At 44.3% G+C, this 26,064-nt stretch overlaps 1 protein-coding gene across 1 annotated transcript; it reads left to right on the top strand.

The window, feature by feature from the left end:
* The first annotated feature begins 1,224 nt into the window (after positions 1 to 1,224).
* Positions 1,225 to 25,923, top strand: LOC130406566 (alpha-2-macroglobulin-like protein 1). The gene is made up of 36 exons (XM_056612229.1): positions 1,225 to 1,376; positions 2,550 to 2,730; positions 3,136 to 3,292; positions 4,683 to 4,735; positions 5,068 to 5,088; positions 5,351 to 5,519; positions 5,671 to 5,755; positions 5,876 to 5,999; positions 6,314 to 6,428; positions 6,526 to 6,641; positions 6,864 to 7,028; positions 7,327 to 7,563; positions 7,687 to 7,750; positions 8,121 to 8,266; positions 8,547 to 8,696; positions 10,576 to 10,713; positions 11,269 to 11,353; positions 11,440 to 11,530; positions 12,131 to 12,359; positions 12,966 to 13,092; positions 15,182 to 15,303; positions 15,719 to 15,770; positions 16,677 to 16,763; positions 17,060 to 17,236; positions 17,743 to 17,824; positions 18,279 to 18,435; positions 19,300 to 19,365; positions 21,328 to 21,496; positions 21,824 to 22,020; positions 22,220 to 22,435; positions 23,624 to 23,742; positions 24,423 to 24,513; positions 24,759 to 24,827; positions 24,910 to 25,015; positions 25,111 to 25,152; positions 25,362 to 25,923. The coding sequence occupies exons 1-36, from the start codon at positions 1,300 to 1,302 to the stop codon at positions 25,439 to 25,441; spliced, it is 4,362 nt and encodes a 1,453-aa protein (XP_056468204.1). The 5' UTR covers positions 1,225 to 1,299; the 3' UTR covers positions 25,442 to 25,923.
* The last annotated feature ends 141 nt before the right edge of the window (positions 25,924 to 26,064 follow it).

Below are 26,064 nucleotides of genomic sequence, written 5' to 3'. Positions count from 1 at the left end.
ACGTTTTGGTAGGAGTGTGGATTCCAATAAAGGCTTGTTAAACAAAACAATTCATTCTCAGACTCAAGAGGGCCCTAGCGCGGCCCAGGGCGTAAGCCGCTCCTTTGAACATCTAAATCCCTACACAGCCTCTGACTTCCTTTTGTTACTCACTGGTGGTTCTTCCTCCTGTTCCTCACTGGCTCCTCTGCCCACAACCCCAACTTTGCTCTATCCAGAGCACAGGGCTTAACCGTATGCATGTGTGTGTGTTTGTGTTTGCATGCCTGCATGCGTGTGTGTGTGTGTTTGTGTGCAGGCCTGCATGCGTGCGTGTTTTTTTAATGTGTGTGTGTCTGCATGTTTGTGTGTCTGTGTACCTGCATGCCTGTCAGTGTGTGTGTGTATGTGCCTTTGTGTGTGCATGCTTGCATGCATTCATTTGTGTGTGTGTGTGTGTGTGTGTGTGTGTGTGTGTGTGTGTGTGTGTGTGTGTGTGTGTGTGTGTGTGTGTGTGTGTGTGTGTGTGTGTGTGTGTGTGTATTTGTTTCTGTGTATGTGTGTGTGCATGCCTGCATGGTTAGGGTGTGTGATGGGATGGTGGGGGGAGGGGGAATCAACAGATGGTAGATTAGAAATGTGCTCCATACATGTTTAATATGAATTCTGCTGGGGCAATGAAAAATGAGGAGGAGGAGGGGGTTAATATTGATTTAATACAGATTTCATCACCCCAAATTGGGAAGGCAGATTTTAATGACCTCCTCCCTAGATAGATAAAAGAAAAATAAGAAACATGAATAACTATCCATGTAGCCCGACAGCGGTGCTGCCCTCCACTGACCACCGCTGGAACTGCAGTCGGCTGCTACCAGGAGCAGGCGGCCCGTACTCATGGTCATTCCTGTTGAAGGGTCGCTGGCACGTTGCCATTTGCTATTCCACCACGCATTACATATAGCTCATTCATATTGCAAACGCTTTTTCTAATGTACTAAGATAATCTGTACATCTTCATCCCTGTGAAATCCTGCTCATTTAAAAGAAAATGTACTCAAAGCAAGCCTTGACTGGCTTCTGCATGCATTCAAACTGGGGGTGGGGGTGTTAAGGGGGGGAATGGACTATTGCTTTTTGTTTTTTTGGACTTCCCCTAAATTCGACCTCTCATAGGGACTAGGGAGGAGGCAGTGGTCCGCCTGATTTCGGTGGGAGTGGCTGGATAGTTGGGGTATAAATAGCCTGATTAAAGTCATACTCTGAGCGGCTGGACCTCCTGTGGTCAGATTCTGTTTGGTGTGTTGCGCAGAAAGAAGCATCATGGCACCTGTCCTACTGTGCGTGCTGGTTTGGACAGCGTTTGCCTGGTCTCCAACCCGCGCCCACCTCAACGAAACGTAAGTATGCACACTTAGGAATGCCGGTCCGAGGCAGGTCCGAGGATCTGGGTTTATGCAGCAACGTTAGAAACACACGTAGCGATATAAGATATTTCGTTTCAAAATCCATTGCGGGGCAACACTGGCGGAACTGGAACATAGACATGGGGTGGCAAAGGGTCTCTGCAAGGGGTATGAGACGACAGTAGGCTACGTGGGAAGAACCCTTAAACGTAGGCCTCCAAGACTTATACAACAACACCGGTTTTTGTTGCAAGGGGTTACGTTTGAGGGGAATGGGCCTAAGATTACATTTACAAATCTTCACCTTCAGTTCATTTTCTAGTTTGTTTCAATGCTTTGAGAGGCTTGTGGACATAGTGGCGGTTTATTTTATTTTACAAATACAGTTTTAAGAATAAAAGGTTAGGGGGGCAGCTGGGGTGGCAAGGCTCTAAAGTGGGCCCCCCCCCTGTAGATCCGCCCCTACTTGGACAACACTAATGCTGTTACGATATCGTGCACTCCCAAGCAGGTTGGTTTACATCACGCACGCACGCACATTTGAATAATTTATTTGAATCCACCAAATTACATTCAGTACAGAGAAAGGATTATTTGTGGACTTGCCCCAAACTGCCAAAGATTAATACTATCAATTTGCATTCATAACCTATGTCTCTGATCCTTGTACTGATGGGCTGGTATTTGGTTATTTTGTCATAAAAGGCTATGTCCATATATAGGTCAAAGACACAACCTACCTCCATCAACAGCTCCTGCCTCCTATCTTTAGCCAGAAAAATAATATCAGGGTTGTCAGGAATGTTTTTGAACACATCATTAGTACTGGTGAACCAATCTGCCATTACAAGGGAATGTTTGTACATGGAAGCATTTGAGTGTTTTTTCCTTTGCATTGCTTGCAATCAAGTCCACCAAGGGATATGCTTTTGGTTATACCAGGGTGTAAAAGTTTTTCCCGACAGAAATAACAAGGACTCAAGAATAGTAGGTACAATTAATACAAAGACCAAAACATCTAAGCACACGAACATATCCAATAATATAGTTATATTTCATACGTAAACAATCAGTTGTAACATTAATCAGATGGGAGCATCAATGAAGAGAAATCCCGTTAATATTGACCACAGACATCACGATCCCCGCTCCTCCTCCTCTCGTCAGCATCTACGCCGTGACTGTGAGCTCCAGGGTGACCGGAGGGGCATCTGAGACGCTGTGCGCCCACGTCCTCTCCCCCCCGGAGCCGCTGGCCCTCAGGGTGACTCTGGAGGCGCAGTCCGGGAGCACCGTCATCCTGGAGGAGACGGTTTCCACGGATTACTACGGCTGCTCCACCTTTCAGGTCTGCTCCTCTAGTAGAGAAATACCAACAAATGACTTCATTATTTAAACTAATTTCAACAGAGCAGGGTTTTATCCAAAGTCCCATTCATCATCAGTAGTCTAGACCCCCCCTACTACCCCTACTAACCACTGTAATGTAACCACTAACGCATAGATAACCACGTTTAAGAGTAACTACAATGTTTGGGGTTCCCTGGCTCTTCAATGTTACGTCATGTTGCGTAACGTGGTATGTGGTGGTTATATGGGTGAAGTTGTACCAGTACATGAGTCCTGTATGGGGCCGGCGTCCAGGTACTGGTGTCAGGGTCGGGGCGTCCGTCAGCAGAATGTATCTCAGTGCATCGTTGTTGTACCTCAAAGCTACGTTGAGCCCTTGATGATGGGGCGGGTGGTGTTGCAGGTTCCCATTGTGACCAGCAGCACGGTGGCCACGGTCAATGTGACCATCCAGGGGGAGAGTGCCGTCATGAGCAAGAAGACCAAGGTCCTCATCGCCCCTCCAGCCTTCCTTCATCTGATCGTGACGGACAAGCCGCTCTACAAGCCTGGACAGACTGGTACACATGTGCTCACCCCGTCACAAGCCTCCAGCCTACAGGGAGAGGGAAACACTGTATTGCAGTAGTCACAAATTTTGCTCTGCATTTTTTGTTTACTGCAATAAATAGGTTGGATCAAAGCGTAGGCTTTTGGGCATCCGTGAACCTGGAAATTATATTTGTGTTCTCTTGCTGTTGTGAAAGGAAAACCAAACAGTCTGTTTGAGCTAGTCCCCGTCCTTCATCAATACATAGACAATGCCTCCTAACCACTTCTGGCAGACTCTTATTCTTTCATATTGCTGTTCAGCCTTTCACCGTCTCCACCCACAACAAGCTGAGGGGGGTGGGCAAGATATGAACTGTTGTGTATTTAACAGGAACTTTGGACCAGGATTAATCCATATCACTTAGAAACCCACTGCATCGTGTTTCATCTGAAAGGCCTTTAAGGGGAACTTTGGACCAGGATTAATCCATCACTTAGCGACCCACTACATCGTGTTTAATCTGAAATACCTTTTAAGGGGAACTTTGGACCAGGATAAATCCATATCACTTAGAGACCAACTACATCATGTTTAGTCTGAAATACCTTTAAGGGGAACTTTGGACCAGGATTAATTCCATATTGCTTATGCCCCTTTTCCACCGACAGTACCAGCTCAACTTGCCTCGACTCGGTCCGCCAAAATTAGTTACCTGGTGTCTGGTACTTTTTCAGTCTCACCTCCGTCGAGGTTCCTAGAGAGCTGATCTGATCATACCGTAAACAGCCTACTGGCCACTGATTGGCCAGAGTTACGCCACTGGCCGAATAATGATGAGCGCGACGTCCAAGCCTGACACCCGACACCCGACAACCAACACCCGGCATCTTTAAATACTAGCATCAGCGTTCAGTCAAAAATAGTGATTGATTATTGAACATGGCAGGATCAGTGCGCAAGAGCACGCCGTGGACCGTGACAGAGGTGGATATATGTCGCAGTTTCGTGCATGCGTGCTATGACGACCCGCCTACGTTAAAGAGATACTTTCTAGATGGAAACACAACGTGCCTGAAACCAAACCAAGTTGTGCCATGCTAAGTCATGGCGACGTGAGCTGGTACTGTTGGTGGAAAAGGGGCATTAGTGACCGTCTACATCATGTGTCATCTGAAATACCTTTTTAGGGGAACTTTGGACTAGGATTGATCCATATCACTTATGGATAGAGGGGTTTCCTCTGAAATACCTCTGAGGGTTTGGTTTCCTTGAAACCAAATTGTTCTAGTTTTGATTATTGTTTTATTTGAAAATAAGGCTGTCCTTTTGATTGTTTGTGATCACCTTTGACTCATGTGCATTCTGAATGTCCACACTTGAATATATATTTGAATATACCTGAATTTATTTATTTGTAGTCCAGTTCCGGATCGTCTCCATGGACGCTGGCTTCATCCCATTCAATGAGCTGGTACGTGATGTCCTCTTATTTACAATCCTTCATCAAACTGGAGAGCCATGAATTGTTCCCGTCAGTCAGGAGGCTGAGCTCTCTGGTGCGCTCTCCATTACCTTCCATACTACTATTCTTTTGGTGTCATTATGTAAGAATTTCCTATTGATAAGTCATATAAAAAGGTCTTTATGATTATAATTACTCAGCTAAAGATAATATGAAGGAAAATACTTTTGTGAGTAAAGAATAGATAATACAAATAGTATGATAAGGCCATACAAATCTAGAAATGTATTTATGAAAATAAATATAAAATGACTAAAAACGTCCTTCCCGTTTATTTGCAGTATAAAACAGTTGAGCTTCAGGTAAGAACTCTTCAAATGTACTACATAATACATTTTTCTACATTTTGGTGTATATATATTTCAATATATTTCAATAGTTTCATTCCAACCATTGATAAAAAATGGTATTATACACCGCTGCAAATCTCATGGACTTTGCATAGGAGGGAAATGGAGTAATCTTGGGGGTTTTAAATAATCAGTTGCATCTGTAAGTACAGCAATACCTGCTCGATTCGCAGTGATTTGGTACATGTCTCCATGTCTTTCACTTGATGCCAAGGACCCCAACAGAAACCGCATCGCGCAGTGGCTGGATAGGGCCGCCGTCAGTGGCATCCTGGACCTCTCTCACCCCATGAGTCCAGAGGCCGCCCAGGGACCCTACACCATCACCGCCTGGACGGAGAAAGGAGAGAGCACCTCTCGCTCCTTTGACATCAAGGAATACGGTCTGCCCCCGACTGCAACAAATACACACACACGTGCACACACGTACTGGTACTACACAGTAAATGTTGTTTTAGAAACATTTTGAATCTGATGGATTTTATTAGCCGATTTTTCATGCTTGGAAAATGATGCTTAGTCTTGTCCTTTCAGTTTTGCCAAAATATGCCGTCAACATTAGACTACCTAATGTCATAAATATTTTACAAGAAGAAGTCCCCATACAAATTTGTGGAAGGTGAGTGTCCACAATGCAGAATTCATGGAAAATGCCCTTGAGTCCCATCATGCCTGTGGTCATCATTGCTTCCTCCCACTGTTAATCCACCAATGCCTTGCGAGGCGCTCCTTCTGACAGATACACCTATGGAAAGCCTGTCCTTGGGTCCATCAAGGTGGTAGTTTGTAGAGAGGGCCAGGACCTTTTTTCATGGCATTATTCTGAAAAGCAAGAAGACATCTGTGTGACATCTCAACTGCAGGCAAGTGGCAACTAGACCTTGCAGCCTAGGGGGTTGGCAGGCAGTTATGTGACTCGTAAATACTTCCTACATGAACCCGACTTATTCTAGACATTTTTAAATATCATCCGATGCATGGGGTAGTGTTGGGGTTATTTTGGGTTAGGTAAATCAAACATTTACATAAATGATGACTCATATAAATATTTTACTCCTCTTATTTGTCATTTGCCTCATATATATTAATGCTGCTTATATGTGTTCTAGATCTTGATCTATTTGGTTTCAGAAGGTGTTGGCTAACCTTCGCACCACTTTTTCGTTCTATCTCCCAGACGGACAGAACTGGCTGTGCAGCGCACTTCATTAGGGTATCAGAATTTGGCCCAAGAGATAAAATGTACCGGGACATGTTTGAGGTGACGGCTGAAATGGAGGAGTATGGCACTGGTAGGTTTATGAATGAATGAATTAGTTGTTTTGCAGACAAAACAAGACATTGTCAGTGTTGGTGTCAAATAATGACCGTTGCCTGTATATTTTGTAGGGGTGGTCATTCAAGCCAGTGGCCAAACGCCCTTCTCTGTTAATGTCAGAGAACTCACATTTGAGAATGTTGCAGATAATACTGCCTATAAGCCAGGGATCCCATTCGAGGGCAAGGTAACGGATATTGGCCATGAGCCATCAAATTCAGTCTGTGTGTGTGTGTGTGTGTGTGTGTGTGTGTGTGTGTGTGTGTGTGTGTGTGTGTGTGTGTGTGTGTGTGTGTGTGTGTGTGTGTGTGTGTGTGTGTGTGTGTGTGTGTGTGTAATGTTTTTTATCTTTGTTTGTTTTATAAATATTTAAAACTTGTGTGTGTACGTTTCCTTCCTTGGGTTCCAGGTCAAGCTGACTGGAATAGACAGGAAGGCGGTGGGGGACGAGGTGGTATATCTATACGTGGACGTCAACGCAGCGTCGTACAACCTCACGCTTCTGACCCAAGACAACGGCATGGCTTCTTTCTCCCTGGACACCTCCCTGTGGAAGAACAGAGTGGCTCTTATGGTTTGTCCTTGTGTCTGTATGTTGTATCGTTGACTTGCGGCAAGAAGGTCCTTGGTGCAAAAGCATCTTGGTCCTGGTTTTGTATGTTCTCCACGTGTTCACATGGGTTTCCGCTGGGTGAGCCAGTAACCTCCAACACCAACACCTCTGTGGGGTCAAGGCCCTGTCAGTGGACCTCCCAGAGAAGCTGTTTAATCAGAAAAATGTTTTACCAGGGGGACACTCAATGCTTTCTGTATTTAAATAACTTTTTATTTTATTTTAAAGTTGACATGTGTTGTAATATCTCCTCCTTTAGGCAAGCTCTAGACCCAAGGAAGAACGGCAGTCATTTGTGCATGGGGAACGCCTGCCTGCATACCCCTCGGCAGTACTGACCATGAGGCCGTTCTACTCTAAGAGCAAGAGCTTCGTGAAGATCTCAGCCAACGGCCACAAGAGCCTCTGTGAGGGGGAGTCCCAGGTGGGCGCCCAGTACATCATCCAGGGCGAGGAGCTTAGGCCGGGGCAGGAGGAACTGCCCTTCTACTACACCGTGAGTCAGCGTTGTAAACACTTTACACAAACACTTCAACGCTTTGCTTTATTTATAAAAAAAACGTGTAATTTGGAGCTATATCTCTGGCGTTAGCGCTTTCTCCCTCCCTGTTTCGATTAGGTGATGTCCAAGGGTGCAATGATGAGGCACGGACATCTTTCAGTTGCTGTAAAAGATGGAATCGGTAAAATATCCTTCTATAGATATTAAAATAATAATTAATGTGCAAGTCCCACTCATGAAGCTTCTATTCCAGAGAGGACGTCTCCTATTGGCTCCACTCCCTTGCTTGATAGCGTGACGGGCGTTATGGAAACGTTTAACAACACCCCCGCACCAATCATATGAATCACAGCCTTTCTAAAGCTGTTAAGACTTTGGCCTTTCAAATAATTAAAAACTATTTTAGATGAATATATCAAGGATGTGCCATATCATTTATCATTTGAAATATTATTACTGCAAAGCTTTCTGAATTTTTCTTTAGTAGACCTTTTTTATATTGCTGCTACTACCCTCTCCATGCCTTATTCTTCCCCTTCCCTCCGATCTAGTCAACAAAGGAGTGCTATCCATCCCCCTGCTTGGAAAAGCTGCCCTCAGCCCATATGCCCAAGTGGTGGTGTACACTTTGATGCCAAGTGGGGAGGTGTTGGCGGATAACAAGGACTTCCCAGTGGACCAGTGCTTCGAGAATAGGGTGTGACAGGCTAAACATCAATCTGAAATGGCTGACAAAGCTTTGAGTTTGATTGACATGGTAGAAAAAAATTGTCAAATTGAATTTCATGTTGACTTTACTGTGCCCTTTAAAGTGTAACGTTATGCTAAGACCAAACCCAATCAAAAATTGTTTAACATGACAATGCAAGTTGTGGTTTCTAAATGACTATACATAAAGACAGCAATAGGAACTGATCAGAATGGCCATTAATGCATGGTATTGTTACTGCAACCCTTTTTTGTGTTGCTATCTCCAGGTGAAGCTGGAGTTCTCAGCAGATCGAGAGCTGCCTGGAGGAGAGACCTCGTTTCGCCTGGAGAGCCAGCCAGGATCCTTGTGCTCCGTCAGGGCGGTGGACCAGAGCATCCTTCTGCTGCAGCCGGATCAGGAGCTCAGCGCTGCTTATGTACGTTCTCACACTCTTACCAAAGACATAGACTCCATCCCAGGACAACCAGTGATGACCCAGCTCAAAGGTTGATAAATAAGGGTCAGATATAGTTTTTTCCATTTAAGGTACCGTAATTTTTGAACTATAAGCCGCGCCTTTTTTCCCCATTATTCGATTCTGCGGCTTATATAACCGTGCGGCTATCTATTGATTTTTACAGCTAACGGCCACTCGGAAAATTAGTATTCAAAGCTTAAATCAGTATTCAGAGCTTTGTTGTTGTTTTTCACGTACGTGACGTTACCAGAGCGAGGGAAGCAAACTATTAGCGGGATCTCGGGAGGAAAAGTAATACCTAGCGAAATGCTAACCGTAGCTTAGTTGTTTGTTTACGTTCGCTGTACAGCGCCGCGCCAATCAACTGTGACTGGCTTGCTGCAGATCGTGAGCGTCTTGGTAATACCCGGACAATATAATGGATATAATATGGACACATAAGACAATCAATATTCGGTATTTGTTATGGATTTATTGTAAAAATTCCCTGAGAAGATGCACGTTCCAGGATGAATTGAAAAGCTCCCGTAAGGGCTGAGATGGCAGAGGACAGCTGATTTGGAACGGAACAACAGCTGTCCGCTTTCACGGGAAAAAACGAAGGAACTTCAACCTACTTAGGCCTACTAATTAACGTTCAAAAGCTATTAAATCTTCAACAAAATATGTAGATACTGTCAAAATTGGTTCCGGGGAGTATATAGGGGTTATTAATGTAGTTTTTGATGGTGTTGTTATCTGGAACGAGTATTCGAATATTCGCTCGGAAAAACCAACGAGTATTCAAAGCCTGAAAAATGGCATTCGGGCCAGCCCTAATGAGAATTAAACATTAAAACACCTGCGGTTTATAGTCCAGTGCGGTTTATATATGTACACATCATTCAATTTAGCTGCTGCGGTTTATACTCCGGTGCGCCTTAGTGCGAAAATACGGTACTATGCAAAAGGGCTTTTAGGGCAATCCCATTTCGTAAACCATGGGGTTTGCATCCAAAAGTGAACAGCAGTCTGTCCACTGTTTAATTTTCTGCACTAAGCAGCACAAGAAGCTGACAGTTGGCTACTGTTAAGACTGCTTAGGGCTAACAGGATATTGGGATACGGTGATATGTTAACTAACTATGATAAATACAATAGGTCCATTGTGGATTTGAGATTGATTGAATAATGCCGTCTCATTTGCATAAATATATCTTTGGATAACTTTTTAACACAATCATCTGGAAAATAATCCCATAAATCCGGGACCCACATTTTTGGTAATTTGGGTCTACCAGTTTATACAGGATTTTATTTTTTCAGGTTTATTTAAACTTTCAATGTAGAGAAAAACTTTCCAGGCGGACATTATGGGTCCATTTGGCAAAGAATAGTGCCCAGATATATTTTTTTGGAAATGGGGGGTGCGGGCGGACCTTTTAGGTTTTGGAGACATCCGTACTTCCGGTCCACATATGCTTATTTTATTTGAACACTCCCAGGATTGTAGCCCAGGCTTACATAACAAAAAAACACAAATTCATGACTAAAACAATAGTTGGCTACACATTTCAAAAGAAAATCAATTCAAAGAGTATAATTTTTTTGTTAAAAAAAAAACCATCTCAAAAGGCTATGCATTGAATACAATAAAATCCAGTATTATATGCATATAAATGTTGAGCTAAATCTATTCAGTAGGGCTTTTTCTTACGTGGCCTCCATTGGAGAGCCCCATTTTAAGCCCACTGAACACGGTTCACCTCAGACTCGAGAACAGCCCTCTCACACATCGTCATGTCAGACTGCTGCACCTGCTCAGTCCCAACGCTCTTTTCATCCGGGGTATCTGAAGGTGTTCAACAAGCTGCCTGTGCAGAAGCTGAGTGGCTTCAGCTATCAAGTGGAGGACCGTGAGCCGGATCCCTGCGCACAGTACGGGCAAGAGATGGAGGAATCCACCGCGAAGGACGACGTCTACAAGGTTTTTAAAGTAAGATGTGAGTGATGGCATGAGGAAGTACATCAATAATTATGTCAAATATAATATTTGGACCATGATGCCTTATGCATATTGACATGTAAATTGCCCTTTTGTAATGTTATTTATATATTGTAGCAGGCCAGTGGGTGTGGGGTTTCCTAGCCACCAAGTTGAACAGATAAAACCATACAACACACAGAGCAGTTCAAAGGGGTGATTGATTTACAGGGTAAATAACTATCACCAGGGTGGGGAAAAGGGTAATCCGTAACCAGGGGCCCTCACCAGGAGGGCCCTCAAACAAAGCGGTCTGCACACAGGGGGGTAGTCAGATGGTCCAGGTAATCAATAAAGTCTCTCTCGCTCTCTTGCTCTCTCTCATAATCAACCCCTGATGTTAACGATATTCTTATTGATACAATTAGTTGTTACCCCCTCTCCTCCAAACATACCACTCCCCTCACTCCTCCCTGCCGTCTGCCACAATATTTATGTATCGTTCTAAATTCCTAACTGCCGATTACAAACAACATTTTCCACTTTTTTTTTTGCTTACACTTTTAGGAAATTGGAATAAAACTTGTGACCAACTCTGAGGTGAAGAAACCAGCCACCTGTATGCACCGTAGATATTACATGTTTGATAGCGGTAGGTTCCTTGATATCGGCGGATCTTTGAGGATGTTAATCAATGTCTAATTGACATGCCTGACACTGAAAATGACCTCCATTCAGAGTTATCGAGACACCCGGGAAATCGGCAAAAAGTAGAAACTGTGAGAAGCTACTTCCCTGACACCTGGATCTGGGAGCTGATCGCTGTCGGGTTAGTGCTCAACTCCTGAAACCTGGATCTGCTGGGTCAGTGCTGGGATTTAATCCCTGCTGGGTTGGTGCTGGGAACTGATCCCTGGTGGGTTAGTGCTGGGATCTGATCCCTGTTGGGTTAGTGCTGGGATCTGATCCCGTTTGGTTAGTGCTCTACTCTTCAGGTTAAACCTACACTAATTAGAGAAGTATAATGCTAAATTGAAATAATGGGCAGGATGTCTGCAGAAGTACGATTATTGGCAAGAGTTACAAGTATCTCATTTTAAAATGGAACTGAAACCATTTCAGTAAAAACAACATCTCCCACCCCTCAGAAGAGCCTGGGGTCCCCCAACCAATCAGGGAAGAGATGTCCTGATTGGTCACGAGCACTCCCATCAGCTTTGAGCCGTCTTAAATGGACATATGGTCTTATACTGTCGGCAAGGCCGGCCTAGTCATCTTGAAAGGATATCCTCAGTGTATTGTCATCTCTGGCTGATGGCTGTACCGTTTCTGATAAATGACGGTGGTTAAATGAGCGGTTGAATCTCAACCACACCCCCTTAACACACTGGAGGTCCCTATTTGACGTGGTGACCCTCTCCATCTGCAGAGACAGCGGGTCGGTGAGCGTGGTGAAGACGCTCCCTGACACCATCACCAGCTGGCGGGCCCAGGCCTTCTGCACCTCCTCCTCCCTGGGCTTCGGCCTGTCCCGGGACACGGCGCTGGTGGCCTTCCAGCCCTTCTTCGTCAGCCTCACGCTGCCCTACTCGGTGGTCCGAGGGGAGGTGTTCACGCTCAGAGCCACCGTCTTCAACTACCTCCCTAGCTGCATCATGGTGGGCCTCTCCGTGCTGCGTGTCCCCCGGCCCCCCGGTGGGCTGAGGGGGGCCGAGGACGCTCTCCGTTCATTAGAAGCTACTCAGAAAGGAAGAGATCCTTTTTACACCTCTTGCATCCAAGAATTTCAACGCATTGTGTATAGTATCATGTAGTGTAGTATTATGAAGTATAGGATGTAGTGTAGTTTGTAGTATAGTATGTAGTATAGTATTAGGTTGTGTAGTATGAAGTATGGGATATAGTATGTAGCATACTGTAGTATGGGATATAGTACGTAGCATAGTATGCAGTATAGCATTATGTAGTCTAGTTTGTAGTATAGGATGCAGTCTAGTTTGTAGTATAGGATGCAGTCTAGTTTGTAACTTTGTAGTATAGGATGCAGTCTAGTTTGTAGTATAGGATGCAGTCTAGTTTGCAGTATAGGATGCAGTCTAGTTTGCAGTATAGGATGCAGTCTAGTTTGTAGTATAGGATGCAGTCTAGTTTGTAGTATAGGATGCAGTCTAGTTTGTAGTATAGGATGCAGTCTATTTTGTAGTATAGGATGCATGATGTAGTATGTACTGTATGTGTGTTGACTCTGCGCTCCCTCTCTGCAGGTCAGGGTCCAGCTGAGCAACTCGTCCCACTTCTCCCTCAGAGAGTGTGCGGACTGCCAGTACACCATGTGTGTGTGTGCAGAGGAGAGCATGGTTTTCCAGTGGGAGGTCAGCCCCTCCTCCCTTGGTAGGACCTAATGACCTGCTCCTTATGCCCTTACCACCGCAGGAAACTCGCCTCCTTCATGGAAGGACAATCAGATCAATATAATACAATTAATTGATCCCAGTCCAGAAGAGTAGCGGCAGCAGCTCTTAAAATGAATCTCTTTTTATTTTCTCTCCATTTCAGTTCTGAGTGCGCTCCGTTCCTCGCTGTAAATGTCAGAAGTCTTCTTCACTGTAACGTCACAGGCCCATTCGCACATCGTAGATAAATCACAGGAAAGGCTCTGCCACTGCGTCTCTGAAGAACATCCCCAGTCTGGTGATCAAAGCACCACAAGCGTCCCTCGTGGCTTCACTAAACATCCGTCACCAATAACATTTGTAAAAATCACTTCTGTGTACTAATTCTACTGAAGGGCGTAGAGCAGCGACAGCACTATAGCACTTTGGTCTTTGTGATGAGAGGACTCTCACATAGCAGTTCTCACTGAGCCTGATCATGATGGTAGACGATCTTTCCGCGCATTGTGCAGCTGATTAACAAAGTGTTTTGGATTTTAATATTGTTGAGGAGGGCATTATATTGGTACTGGAGCATGCCCCTGATTTAAGTGTCTAGGGAGAGCAGTTGGCGATGGAGATAATCCTCACTTTTTGCCACTGTCATTTTGAAAGATGTGAAACAGCGGTGACTCCACTGAGTCAATCTGCTGCATAATGTCTACTATAGTGAGGAGGCTATTCTAACTCTACTATAGTGAGGAGGCTACTCTAACTCTACTATAGTGAGGAGGCTACTCTAACTCTACTATAGTGAGGAGGCCATTCTAACTCCACTATAGTGAGGAGGCCATTCTAACTCCACTATAGTGAGGAGGCCATTCTAACTCCACTATAGTGAGGAGGCTACTCTAACTCCACTATAGTGAGGAGGCTACTCTAACTCTACTCTAGTGAGGAGGCTACTCTAACTCTACTATAGTGAGGAGGCTACTCTAACTCTACTATAGTGAGGAGGCCATTCTAACTCCACTATAGTGAGGAGGCTACTCTAACTCTACTCTAGTGAGGAGGCTACTCTAACTTCACTATAGTGAGGAGGCCATTCTAACTCCACTATAGTGAGGAGGCCATTCTAACTCCACTATAGTGAGGAGGCTACTCTAACTCCACTATAGCGAGGAGGCTACTCTAACTCTACTCTAGTGAGGAGGCTACTCTAACTCTACTATAGTGAGGAGGCTACTCTAACTCTACTATAGTGAGGAGGCCATTCTAACTCCACTATAGTGAGGAGGCTACTCTAACTCTACTATAGCGAGGAGGCCATTCTAACTCCACTATAGTGAGGAGGCTACTCTAACTCTACTATAGTGAGGAGGCTATTCTAACTCCACTATAGTGAGGAGGCCATTCTAACTCCAATATAGTGAGGAGGCCATTCTAACTCTACTATAGTGAGGAGGCCATTCTAACTCCACTATAGTGAGGAGGCCATTCTAACTCCACTATAGTTAGGAGGCCATTCTAACTCCACTATAGTGAGGAGGCCATTCTAACTCCACTATAGTGAGGAGGCCATTCTAAAAGTGGAGGCAGTGCTGCTGCCAGAGACGGTCCACCTCCTCTCCTGTCAGTGAACCAGCGATGGCCTGCCATCCCACATCAGCAGTGATGACACACACACACACACACACACACACACACACACACGCACACGCACACACACCCCATTCCTTTGAAGAATGCTAACCGTCGCTAACAAGTCAGGTAGTCCCTCTGACGAAACAGCCAGAAACCTCTCCCTGAGGGAGGGGTGTGAGAGACACCTCTCTTTGTTTTGATTTGAGGGCTTTGGTAATGTTGAGGAGGGGAGAGATGTTACAGTCATGTTAATGAGGTGGATGTGTGGGGGGGTCAAGTCTTAGACGGATGGAGAAAGCCTTGTGAACACAAATCAAGTGACAAGGGGGCAAATAAAAAGGTGTGTGTGTGTGTGTGTGTGTGTGTGTGTGTGTGTGTGTGTGTGTGTGTGTGTGTGTGTGTGTGTGTGTGTGTGTGTGTGTGTGTGTGTGTGTGTGTGTGTGTGTGTGTGTGTGTGTGTGTAGGGGAGGTGACCCTGGAGGTCCGGGCCGAGGCACTGCACACGGAGCAACTGTGTGGGAACGAGGTGGCGCCCCCGCCCACGGTGGGCCGGGTGGACACAGTGGTGCGCAAACTACTGGTGGAGGTGAGGTTCACGCTCATGGATGGCACACACACACGTTGCCCACCTCGTACTCTGCCCCACACGGGTCCTCACATGTGTAAAAGATAAGCCAACATCTCTTTAAGTCCCAACATGTTGTCGCTCTGTGTTAATCCTAAATCTTATATTTTCTGTGTTACTCATGAAGGTCTTGAAACGCTCAAGCTAAACCTAGATGATAAGTTCCCACACAGAAAGCAGTGATAATGTTCAGTGAACCATCAGGTCAAAGCCCTGCTAGAGGACTCAATGGGCCGGTTCTGAAGGACCATAGAGACCCCAGAGCAACATGATGGGGGTTGTACACTAGAGTTGACTTAATTGTGTTTTTACCATTCTAGGAATAAAGCAGATATTAATCCTCATAGTGAAAGTGTGCCGTTCTTCTCCCTTCCAGGCAGAAGGCACCCCAGTGGCTGTTACCCACAATGCACTCCTCTGTCCTGGAGGTCAGTCATCCCTCAGTTGGTTCCCATTTGTTTACTCAACCTACTTTGGGTTTCCTCACTGAAAAAGGGTAAACAACTCTATGTTAAGGACTACAGCGGCAAGACAGGTCCAGGGTCATTCTACAACACATGCAGCCTGAAGCAGGGCCAGGCTGGCAGGGCAGCAGGAACCAAAAGGGATAAGGGTCAAATGCATGACAAATAGCAACTAGAGACCACAATGACCAAGGGCCATGAAACATACAACCAACTGACAAGGGACAAAGGAAGTGAACTTGTTTATATGGGGGAGAATCATCGCTTGAAGCAAGCCCAAATATTGCTAGCCCATCTCCAGTTTTTCCTTGAGATATTAATAATAATATATATTATTATTATTATATAGACAGAACCCACACCAGACCTAAGGGTTAAATAGAATAAGTTCTAAATTCAAGGCTACCAATGTTATCCTTTACATTTTACCAACATTGATCTATTAAATGCTCAAAGGACTGTTAATAACAATAATATTATTCTAGATTTATATAGTTCTAAATATATGAAGACCATGACAATCCAGAGAATTTTAAACCGATCCATAAGTATTCATCATTGCGTGGATTTGAATTTGTCCGATTACAGATAACTGTTCATTTAAAATGGATGATTTTGTACATTTTCCACACGCCCCACAAAGATAAATGACTGGATGAAAACCGTACAAATAGACACACAATGTCTACCGTAACTTGCATCATTATTACAATAATTAATAATTTTTACAATAGTAAATCATTATATCTTTAGATAATTTTCAATGCTCCCTACTAATTTATTTTAAACGATGTAGACGATGGATTGATGGAAGTCAATCGTACCTTGTAACATTTTCTCTCTTCATTAGTTTGTTTTTTTATTCCCCAGCAGAGAATCCAGCAGAGAAGAACATCTCTCTCCTGCTGCCAGACCTGTTTGTGGCTGGTTCTGCCAGGGCCTCTTTCTCTGTGTTGGGTCAGTACCTTAAAGATATCCAACAAGGGTTTAATAATGCAATCATAGTATAGAATTATTGAAAATTGTTAATAAAGCAATGAAAAATAATTATAATTAAATAAATATATATTTTTTTAAATATTTGAGGAGGGTACATTTGTTTTTCGTATTTTGTTACATCTCCCATATGAAGTGTGTGTGTGTGTGTGTGTGTGTGTGTGTGTGTGTGTGTGTGTGTGTGTGTGTGTGTGTGTGTGTGTGTGTGTGTGTGTGTGTGTGTGTGTGTGTGTGTGTGTGTGTGTGGTGCTGGCCAGGGGACCTGATGGGCCGGGCCATGAAGAACCTGGACAAACTGCTGGCCATGCCGTACGGCTGCGGGGAGCAGAACATGATCCTGTTCGCCCCAAACATCTACATCCTCAACTACCTGACCAGCACCGCACAGCTGACACACGCCATCAAGGAGCGGGCCACGCGCTTCCTGGAGAGCGGTGAGGCCTGCAGAGAGCACCAGACAGCACTATTATCACCCAACATCATACACAGTCCCACCAGAAGGTCTCCACTCTGAATCGCTCGTGGTGGGGCCAGTGTTCAGCAGATCTCACCATGCGCTCCATGTCAACGCTCCCTTACTCAGAGGGGAGGGGCTCAAAGCTCTGAGTGTGTGAGCTGAATTCACATCAGCTTCGAGGTCACGTGACACAGCCCCCTAGTGGCTCAGCTAGGACACACATCGGGGGGCCGGGGGCGGTCCCCAGCATACATCGCCTCAAAAGTCACTGCTTGCTACTGCTTTGGGTTTGTCTTTTTGGGCAAAAGCCTGAGGAAGAGACCTTTTGATGAAGAGGTTAAGAAAGAAGAACCTAGTTTAGAAAACAACTGGGCAGAGCGCAGAGCAGCCATAGGAATCACAAATTAAATGATAATTTAGATATGTTTTTGCATGTATCAAATGCAAATCTACAATCTGTGCATCCTATGCATTCATGTGCAGGCTACCAGAGAGAGCTCACCTACCGGCATGACGATGGCTCCTACAGTGCTTTTGGCAAGAGCGACGCGTCTGGAAACACCTGGTGAGTACGTCAGCTGGGGCTTCTCTTCTTAGTTGGCATGGTAACCAGGTGGGTCTTCCCGCCATGTACATGTGTTTCCTTCTGGTACAGGGCACATTTTATGACCCCCCCCCACCTCGAAGAGACAGGAAAAGTCCCTTAAAAGGCCCCTATTGTACCACCAGCTCAGGTGCGTACATGGGGCCCTTCATAAGCTGGTAAGAAACCCTGGGAGGGAACGTAGAATGAGGGAACCCTCCTTCCAGGGATGGTTAGGAGTGCAATGACTGCCACAATAATGGTCAGGTGCAATGGTAGCAAAACAGGAAAGAGGTTGGTGTAGAGGTGCTGGAAGCCAGGCGTCTCTGCATGATCCTACACACTGAAACATAAAAGGGCATTGAAACCCCACCCCTCTTACCATGACCTTCTTAATGAGTCGTTTGTGGCGCTTGTGCGTCATTCTCTGTCCCAGGCTGACTGCCTTTGTGATGAAGTCGTTTGGCGGCGCCAAGCCCTACATCTTCATCGACCCCAAACTAATCTTGGACTCCAGAACCTGGCTGCTCAGCCACCGGCGGCAAGATGGATGCATCACATCAGTTGGAAAACTGTTTCACAACGGCATGAAGGTAACTTGGATCAATCCAAAGGAGCCATACGGCAACAAATGTATTCAGGAGCTTTGTATGACCAACAGTTGTTCCCCTAAGACGTTCTACAAGGGTGTGGTACCTGTCCTCCCAGCTGTGGTAAAATAGCATTTGGGAATTTATTGTCACTAATGATGCACACTTAGAATAAATAACAGAGACATGCTTTTGAAATCTAGTCCAAAGAAGATGTAAATACCTGACAGCCGTGTGTCTGAAGAATGTTGCACTTGTATCCTCAGGGCTAGTTCTGTTACAAGGTATTATGTCTAGTGCTAACAGCATTAGAGATGGAACTCAGACATAATGACATCTGGGCCAGATGTCTGATATCACATTGCTTCGTAGATAACTGTACTAGGAAAATAAAAATTGACTTTTCTTTTCCAAGTTGAGTAGATCAAAAGTCAAAAGCGATGGGATTTTCAGATCAAATCCGGAATTCCAGTTTTCCGACATAGAAATTGTCACATTTGTGAATCATGCGTATCTGTAGTTAACGAATTTGCATGATCCGTAAAAACCCGAGTGAAATGGAGACGATTTTCGGGCATCTACTGTCTGAAGGACATTAAGATTTGTTCCTTTCCAAGTATCCTAGAGGATGTGTGTTTGCGTCCAGCTGGAGCTCAGCAGGCCTATCTCCACACCTCTGTACCCTACCCGTGCCCCAGTGGTTCAGTGTCAGGTGACAATAATGAGCCCAGAAACTCAGGGCTCATTCCCTCCATCGCCATAGTGCCAGCGACTTCCCACTCAGTCAAGGAGGCGTGGTTCTTTTCTTTTCTTGTGCTTACTACGTGCTTTGGTGCAGCCTGGGCTCATTCCATCCTGTTCCCCCAGGGCGGGGTGAGCGACGACGTGTCTCTGACCGCCTACATCACGGCTGCACTGCTGGAGCTGGATGCAGTGAGTGCCCCCGCCCCATGTTAACACCATGAGCTATGAGCTATATATGTAGAAACACCATGAGCTATGAGCTATATATGTAGAAACACCTTGAGCTATGAGCTATATATGTAGAAACACCATGAGCTATGAGCTATATGTAGAAACACCATGAGCTATGAGCTATATATGTAGAAACACCATGAGCTATGAGCTATATATGTAGAAACACTATGAGCTATATATGTAGAAACACCATGAGCTATGAGCTATATATGTAGAAACACCATGAGCTATGATCTATATATGTAGAAACACCATGAGCTATGAGCTATATATGTAGAAACACCATGAGCTATGAGCTATATATGTAGAAACACCATGAGCTATGAGCTATATATGTAGAAACACCATGAGCTATGAGCTATATATGTAGAAACACCTTGAGCTATGAGCTATTTATGTTGAAACACCATGAGCTATGAGCTATATATGTAGAAACACCATGAGCTATGAGCTATATATGTAGAAACACCTTGAGCTATGAGCTATATATGTAGAAACACCATGAGCTATGAAACACCATGGGCTATGAGCTGTACATATATAGAAACACCTTGAGCTATACATATATATAGAAACACCTTGAGAGATATATATATATATATATATATATATATATTAGAGCTGTCAAGCGATTAAAATATTTAATCGTGATTAATGTCATAGTTAACTCGCGATTAATTGCAAATTCTTTTTCTATGCTAAATATCCCTTGATTTTTTTGTCCCATAATTCTTTTCATTTTAATTCTCTTATCAACATGGTGAAGTGCATCGGCTTGCCTTGTGCAAATGATTTTTTATTGCTAACAACATTGGCATATACTGATCAAAACAGGACGATACAAAAAAAGTGCCTATAGTGCAATTAAACGACTGCTTTGAACAAATGTCATTTGAACATAGCAGTCAGGCTACTGCTTCTTTGTTTTGAGCCAAAGAAAAAAAAATATATATATATTATATTATTTTTTTAAAAATAAAATAATTGCGTTAATCGCGCAATCTATTTTTTAACGCCGTTAAAATCTGTTTGCGTTAACGCCGTTAATAACGCGTTTAACTGACAGCTCTATATATATATGTATGTATATGTATATGTGTATATGTGTGTATATATATATATATATATATATATATATATATATATATATATATATATATATATATATATATGACTGCTTTGAACAAGGAAGTGTTTGAAAATAGATTAACGGCGATATTTTTTTTTATCGCGCGATAAAAGTTATGCCTTATCGCGTACATATTAATTAGTGGTTGGGCGTTAACGCAAAACTTTTATCGCGCGATAAAAAAAAATATCGCCGTTAATCTATTTTCAAACACTTCCTTGTTCGGACCCATCATGTGACTGAACTAACCAATCAGGAGCTAGAATTTAGACTGAGGTAAACGTGAGGGAATCAGAGAGGCAGATTCAACAGAATATCCTGACTGTGTTAAATATGTAAGTAATAATTGTGTAACATAAATATGTAAATGATTAACTGATTGTAAGTACATTTCTAGCAAATTAACTATAATATAAATTATATCAATTTATTCTACAACTTTCAAATATTTAACTTCTAAACCTTACATTATTATGGATAATAACACGGCCCTTCTCAATGCTGTAGACTGCTCTTCACAACTTCCGGCGGTGAATTATATTTGATAATTCACCGTTGCCAAGTATAATTGACAGCTGTCAAGGTAAACGAAAGGATTTTATAAAAAAAATACTGTCTGTCACCACATGAGCTCTATATCTCGCTCTCTAGCTTATGTTGTGCAAGATGGTATAGATATAAATATATATATAGAGAGATATTTATTTATACCGTCTGTCTGGTGTGTGTGTGCCCATATAGATACAGTATATAGCTGATTCCCTTGTTCCCTGGTGTGCCCATTGCAGGCAGACCCCATGGTGTCTGGGTGCCTGCAGTGCCTGAGAGTGGCGGTAGCGGGAAAGCTGGAGAACATGTACACCACAGCCCTCCTCTCCTACACCTTCACCCTGGCAGGGGACCAGCAGACCAGGGCCGCGCTCCTCACCGCTCTCCACCAGCGCTCCGTCACAGACGGTAGCTGCATCTCTGTTCGGTTGCCCACGCATGAAGTAGCCTGACCGCAGACGTTTTGACGAGAACATTGATTAGATCAGGTTCTAGTCTAGACTAGATCATCCATAGGCACTCTACTTTTTCCATATTTGCAGGGCACGCACACATTTAAAGAAATATTGGGGATCAGATGTATCCTGTATATGTGTTAAAGACAGTATTTAAGCCAGGCATGACTGTTTTCAATACATGTGGCTTTATATTCAAGTAATAAAGATAAACTTAGAACTACTGCAGTAGTTCAAGTGTAGTTCTCACAAAAGCCCCTCACTATCTCTGCTCTTCTAGGGGGCACGCGCCACTGGAAGCGGGCGGAGGCCTCTGAGACGGTTCTGGACTCCCTGGAGGTTGAGATGACGGCCTACGTACTGCTTGCGGTTCTCTCCGGACCCCCGGTGCCGGGCTTCGACCTAGACTATGCCTCCAGCATCACACGCTGGCTCATCCAACAGCAGAACCCCTACGGCGGCTTCGCCTCTACGCAGGTCAGAGGACACACACCAATGTACACTGTGTGATACTAAATGGCCCCCAGCATTAACGTCCACCCACACACGCAAGCTTTCACGTTCCAGAATCTCATTCAATCTGTCCTGTCTAACCACAGTTTGATTTTAAATGAACTGAGGAGATGTCTGGTTGTGACGCCCGGTGCAACGTGTAAACCCCGTTGGACCCCGACAGGACACGGTGGTGGCCCTCCAGGCCCTGGCCCGCTACGGCGCTGCCACCTACAGCTCGGAGGGCGCCTGCGTGGTGGGGCTGAGCTCGCTGGGCGGGGCCAGCTGGCAGTTCACCGTGGACCAGAGCACCCGGCTGCTGTACCAGGAGCAGGCGCTGGACCGCCTGCCCGGGGACTACCGCATCACGGCCCAGGGGCAGGGCTGTGTCCAGGCACAGGTGGGATCCCCAGGGGCAGGACTATGTACAGGCACCGGGCTGTGTCCGGGACCAGGGCTGTGTCCGGTACCAGGGCTTTGTCCGGGACCAGGGGTGGAGGAGGAAGGAGGGGTTTCCAAGAAGCCAAGAAGGGGTTCCCACCTCATGGGTTGATACTAGTCACTGAAGCCTGAGCGTCTGTCTTGGTTGCCCCATGACACATCTCTGGTCAACTGCCGCTTTATGGGTGCCAGGCAGCAGCTCTTATTATTTGTGTTCATCCATTGGAAGGTATAAAGGCTTTCCTTCTATAAAGTCTTAACTTAGAATAGCATTCATTAATAGTCCTTAAAGGCTCCCAGTGCAACTTTATGTAAACATTCAATGAAAAATAAACATTCAATTTCTAGTCTTTTCTACTTTTTCTACTTCTACTTTTTTACACGTAGTAAGTTTCAATAACTCCATACCATTACATATCGACATTCAAGGAGCAAAGATGAGACGTCGTTGTGTGGTGAGAACTGATAGAAAATCGTAAACAATCGCCGGTGGGGAGAAGCCATTTTTCCATTGACTGGAAGCCTGCTTTATTTATTGTAGGTTACAAAAAATAAAGAAAATGGCGGCATTGTTGTTGTTATCGATTTTGTATCAGTTCTCACCACACAACGACGTCTCATCTTTGCTGCTTAAATGTCGGTATGTAATGGTATGGAGTTATTGAAACTTACTACGTGTAAAAAAGACTAGAAATTGAATGTTTATTTTTAAGCCTCGAAAGTTGCACTGGGTGCCTTTAATATATGTCAACCATGGTCTAAAAGATAGGCATGTTGAAAGTCTTCTTCGAGAACTTCTACAATTCTATCAATTTGTCTGTATATAAATACTTTGTATCGAACTTCCCAACTTTCCTTAATACATAGATGAGCTAGTATAGCCTTTGATTTCATGGTACCTACAAACGCATAGAATCTGTTTGATACTAATAATTAACTAGTTCAGTTTCAGCCTTAAAATATATATTGGCATATGGAGAGATTTTTGGACTTTGTAAGCTCCTGGTTTTTGTTTTTTCATGGTGACGGTTCCCCCAAGATCGGGGTAAGCCCCCGATTCAATATTCCTGGAGGGGGATGGCACTTAAAATCTAATTCAACAAGTAATTCCACCCCAATGTTGGTTCACCTTGTTGTCACCAACCAGATCGCCATGCGTTACAACATCCCCCCTCCTGGTGACTTCAGTTCCTTCCACATCGTCGCAACAACGACAGCTGTGTGTAACAGCACCCGGCCCACACTGACCATCAGAGTGGACCTCAGGTAAGGATATGGCAAAAGGCCAGACTGTTGAGAGAGGGGTGGTGGAGACCTCAGCAGATAGACCACAACGATACCTACCAGATAGACGGGGGAAACCGGCTGTGTGCTGTCACTGGCTTAGTGAATGTATAGTATACAACCATTGGATCCACCAACAACAGAACATCAAACACAAATTGAGTCTAGGAATGAATTCTAGACTAAAGGGTACACTGTGGACTTAACCAGTAATCTTTTTAATGAGACGCACTGATTTTTTGTTTTGTCACTAAAATCTGCCCACTGGCTCTCCAGTCCTAAAGGTTCCATAGCCCTGTATAGATGGCAAGCAAACCAAACCCCTAAAACAACTTATCTTAGATGAAATGGGATCTAGTGGACTACATCATAATGCAATGGTTTGATCCTTGTTCAAATCTCCATTCAAATTCAGATGTTTATATGGACTCAAATTGCTCGTCATTGCTTGAATTACCGGTTACTGGCCATTTTGTGTCGCTTGGTAACGTCACCGAGGTTCTGAATCAAAGAGTCCACCATACAAAGAACTTTTTAAGATGTTGCTCGTTGGCTCAGACAACCTCAAATTCTGTGTTGGGTTTCCTTTAAGACAGTCTTCTGGAAGGTGAACTTGTTAACTGAATGGCCATCTGAGAAGGTTTTCTGCCCGTGTTGCTCAGGTACCAAGGTAGGAGAAAGGAGACCAACATGGTGATCATCAACCTCAAGCTCCTGTCAGGCTATGGCCTTCAGCAGAGCACTCTGCAGGAGGTGAGTTTAGTTGCACTGGTCTGTGTGTAGCCCTTTAAGTGAGTTTAGATGCACTGGACTGTGTGTAGCCCTTTAAGTGAGTTTAGATGCACTGGTCTGTGTGTAGCCCTTTAAGTGCGTTTAGATGCACTGGTCTGTGTGTAGCCCTTTAAGTGAGTTTAGATGCACTGCTCTGTTTTGTATTCATATTTATTTTTCAACATGAAGATGGTTGTCAGCAAGCGTTCTGTGTTCTTCCCTATCAGCTGAAGAGAGAGAGCAGTGTGAAGCGTGTGGACTTTGAAGAGGGCTACATCAACATCTACCTCGACGGCGTACGTACCAGGGGAGCCCTGTTCCCATCATGCTTGTGTTTACATTCCTGTGCTCCTCCCCTCACTGTTCTTCTGTGTGCAGCTGAAGAAGGAGGTGTTGAGGAGCTACAGCGTGACCCTGGAGGAGGAGGAGGCCGTCAGGAACCTGAGGCCGGCCGTGGTGAAGGTGTACGACTACTACCAGACAAGTAGGACCCCCCCGCAGTCCCACTTCTTAGGACTCGTGCTCGGAGGAGTTAGGAGGAGTGCTCTTCATTTGATTGTCCTTTGTGTTGTTTCCAAGGTGACGAGGCAGTGGCAGACTACTCCTCCCCTTGTGCAGAGCGTAAGTACACCCAGTTTAACCACGCCCAGCTGATGCTTGCCAAGGTTCCTGCATAATGTGTACATCGCATTCCAGCTTGCTGTTTTGTTATTTATTAAAGTGTAGATCCTGCTGTGCCCCTTTTAGGTTTTTAAGCAAAAACTAAAAACCAAAAAATACTTTAATTACAACTTGAGAATTGCAAATAATAACCTTCTTTAATCTTGTAGGTGATGATGTGAATGATCTACTATTGGAACGATCGGAGCCACCAACAAGAAGCACATCAATCAAATTAAAGCCGGACTAATGGTTGTGCTACATTGTTAATTGTAGCCAGTGAATTCTTTGAATGACAAAAGATGAGATTTAATTTCAACATATACACTTAAAAAAAGGAAATTGCCAAGATGACATGCATTCAAGAAAGCCAATGTTTATTCAATAACAATTCTGTCTTTTAATCGATAAAGATAATCCATAGTTTCCATAGGCGTGACAGTGAGCTATGAAACAAGGTACTGTAAACACAATAATGGTCCAACAGTCGACTGGGATTGAATGGATCCGAACGACGGAAACAAACCAGTATTACAAAACAGCTTAGGTAGAAGTTTGTCTGCACAGGCTGGGTGATTACAGGTGAATTGTGATTGTGATTTCATGTACTTCGCCTTGCTCTACATTTTATTTTTTTTCTAACAAATATTATATTAATTCATCACTACCATTGAGTTTAAATTTCGCCACAATAAAATCTTTAAATGACAAAATACAAATATCTGTTTCCCTCGTACAACACTGTTTGATTTTCAATGGAACCCATCTACGTTCCTCTATCAATAGAACCCACCGTAGCCCATCTACGTTCCTCTATCACTAGAACCCACCGTAGCCCATCTACGTTCCTCTATCAATAGAACCCACCGTAGC

The sequence above is a fragment of the Gadus chalcogrammus genome, chromosome 16 (assembly GCF_026213295.1).
Source record: "Gadus chalcogrammus isolate NIFS_2021 chromosome 16, NIFS_Gcha_1.0, whole genome shotgun sequence".
NCBI classification, from domain to species: Eukaryota; Metazoa; Chordata; class Actinopteri; order Gadiformes; family Gadidae; genus Gadus; species Gadus chalcogrammus.
Note: the sequence above shows the minus strand (reverse complement) of the source record. Positions and strands in the feature narration are given on the sequence as shown.

What these genes read in the sequence shown, in the direction of transcription:
- LOC130406566 (XM_056612229.1), top strand. Translation starts at nt 1,300, where the DNA reads ATGGCACCTGTCCTACTGTGCGTGCTGGTTTGGACAGCGTTTGCCTGG. An exon ending in CTACAAGCCTGGACAGACTG is followed by an intron (nt 3,293 to 4,682) that starts GTACACATGTGC and finishes ATTTATTTGTAG; the next exon opens with TCCAGTTCCGGATCGTCTCC. An exon ending in CCAGCGCTCCGTCACAGACG is followed by an intron (nt 21,497 to 21,823) that starts GTAGCTGCATCT and finishes CTGCTCTTCTAG; the next exon opens with GGGGCACGCGCCACTGGAAG.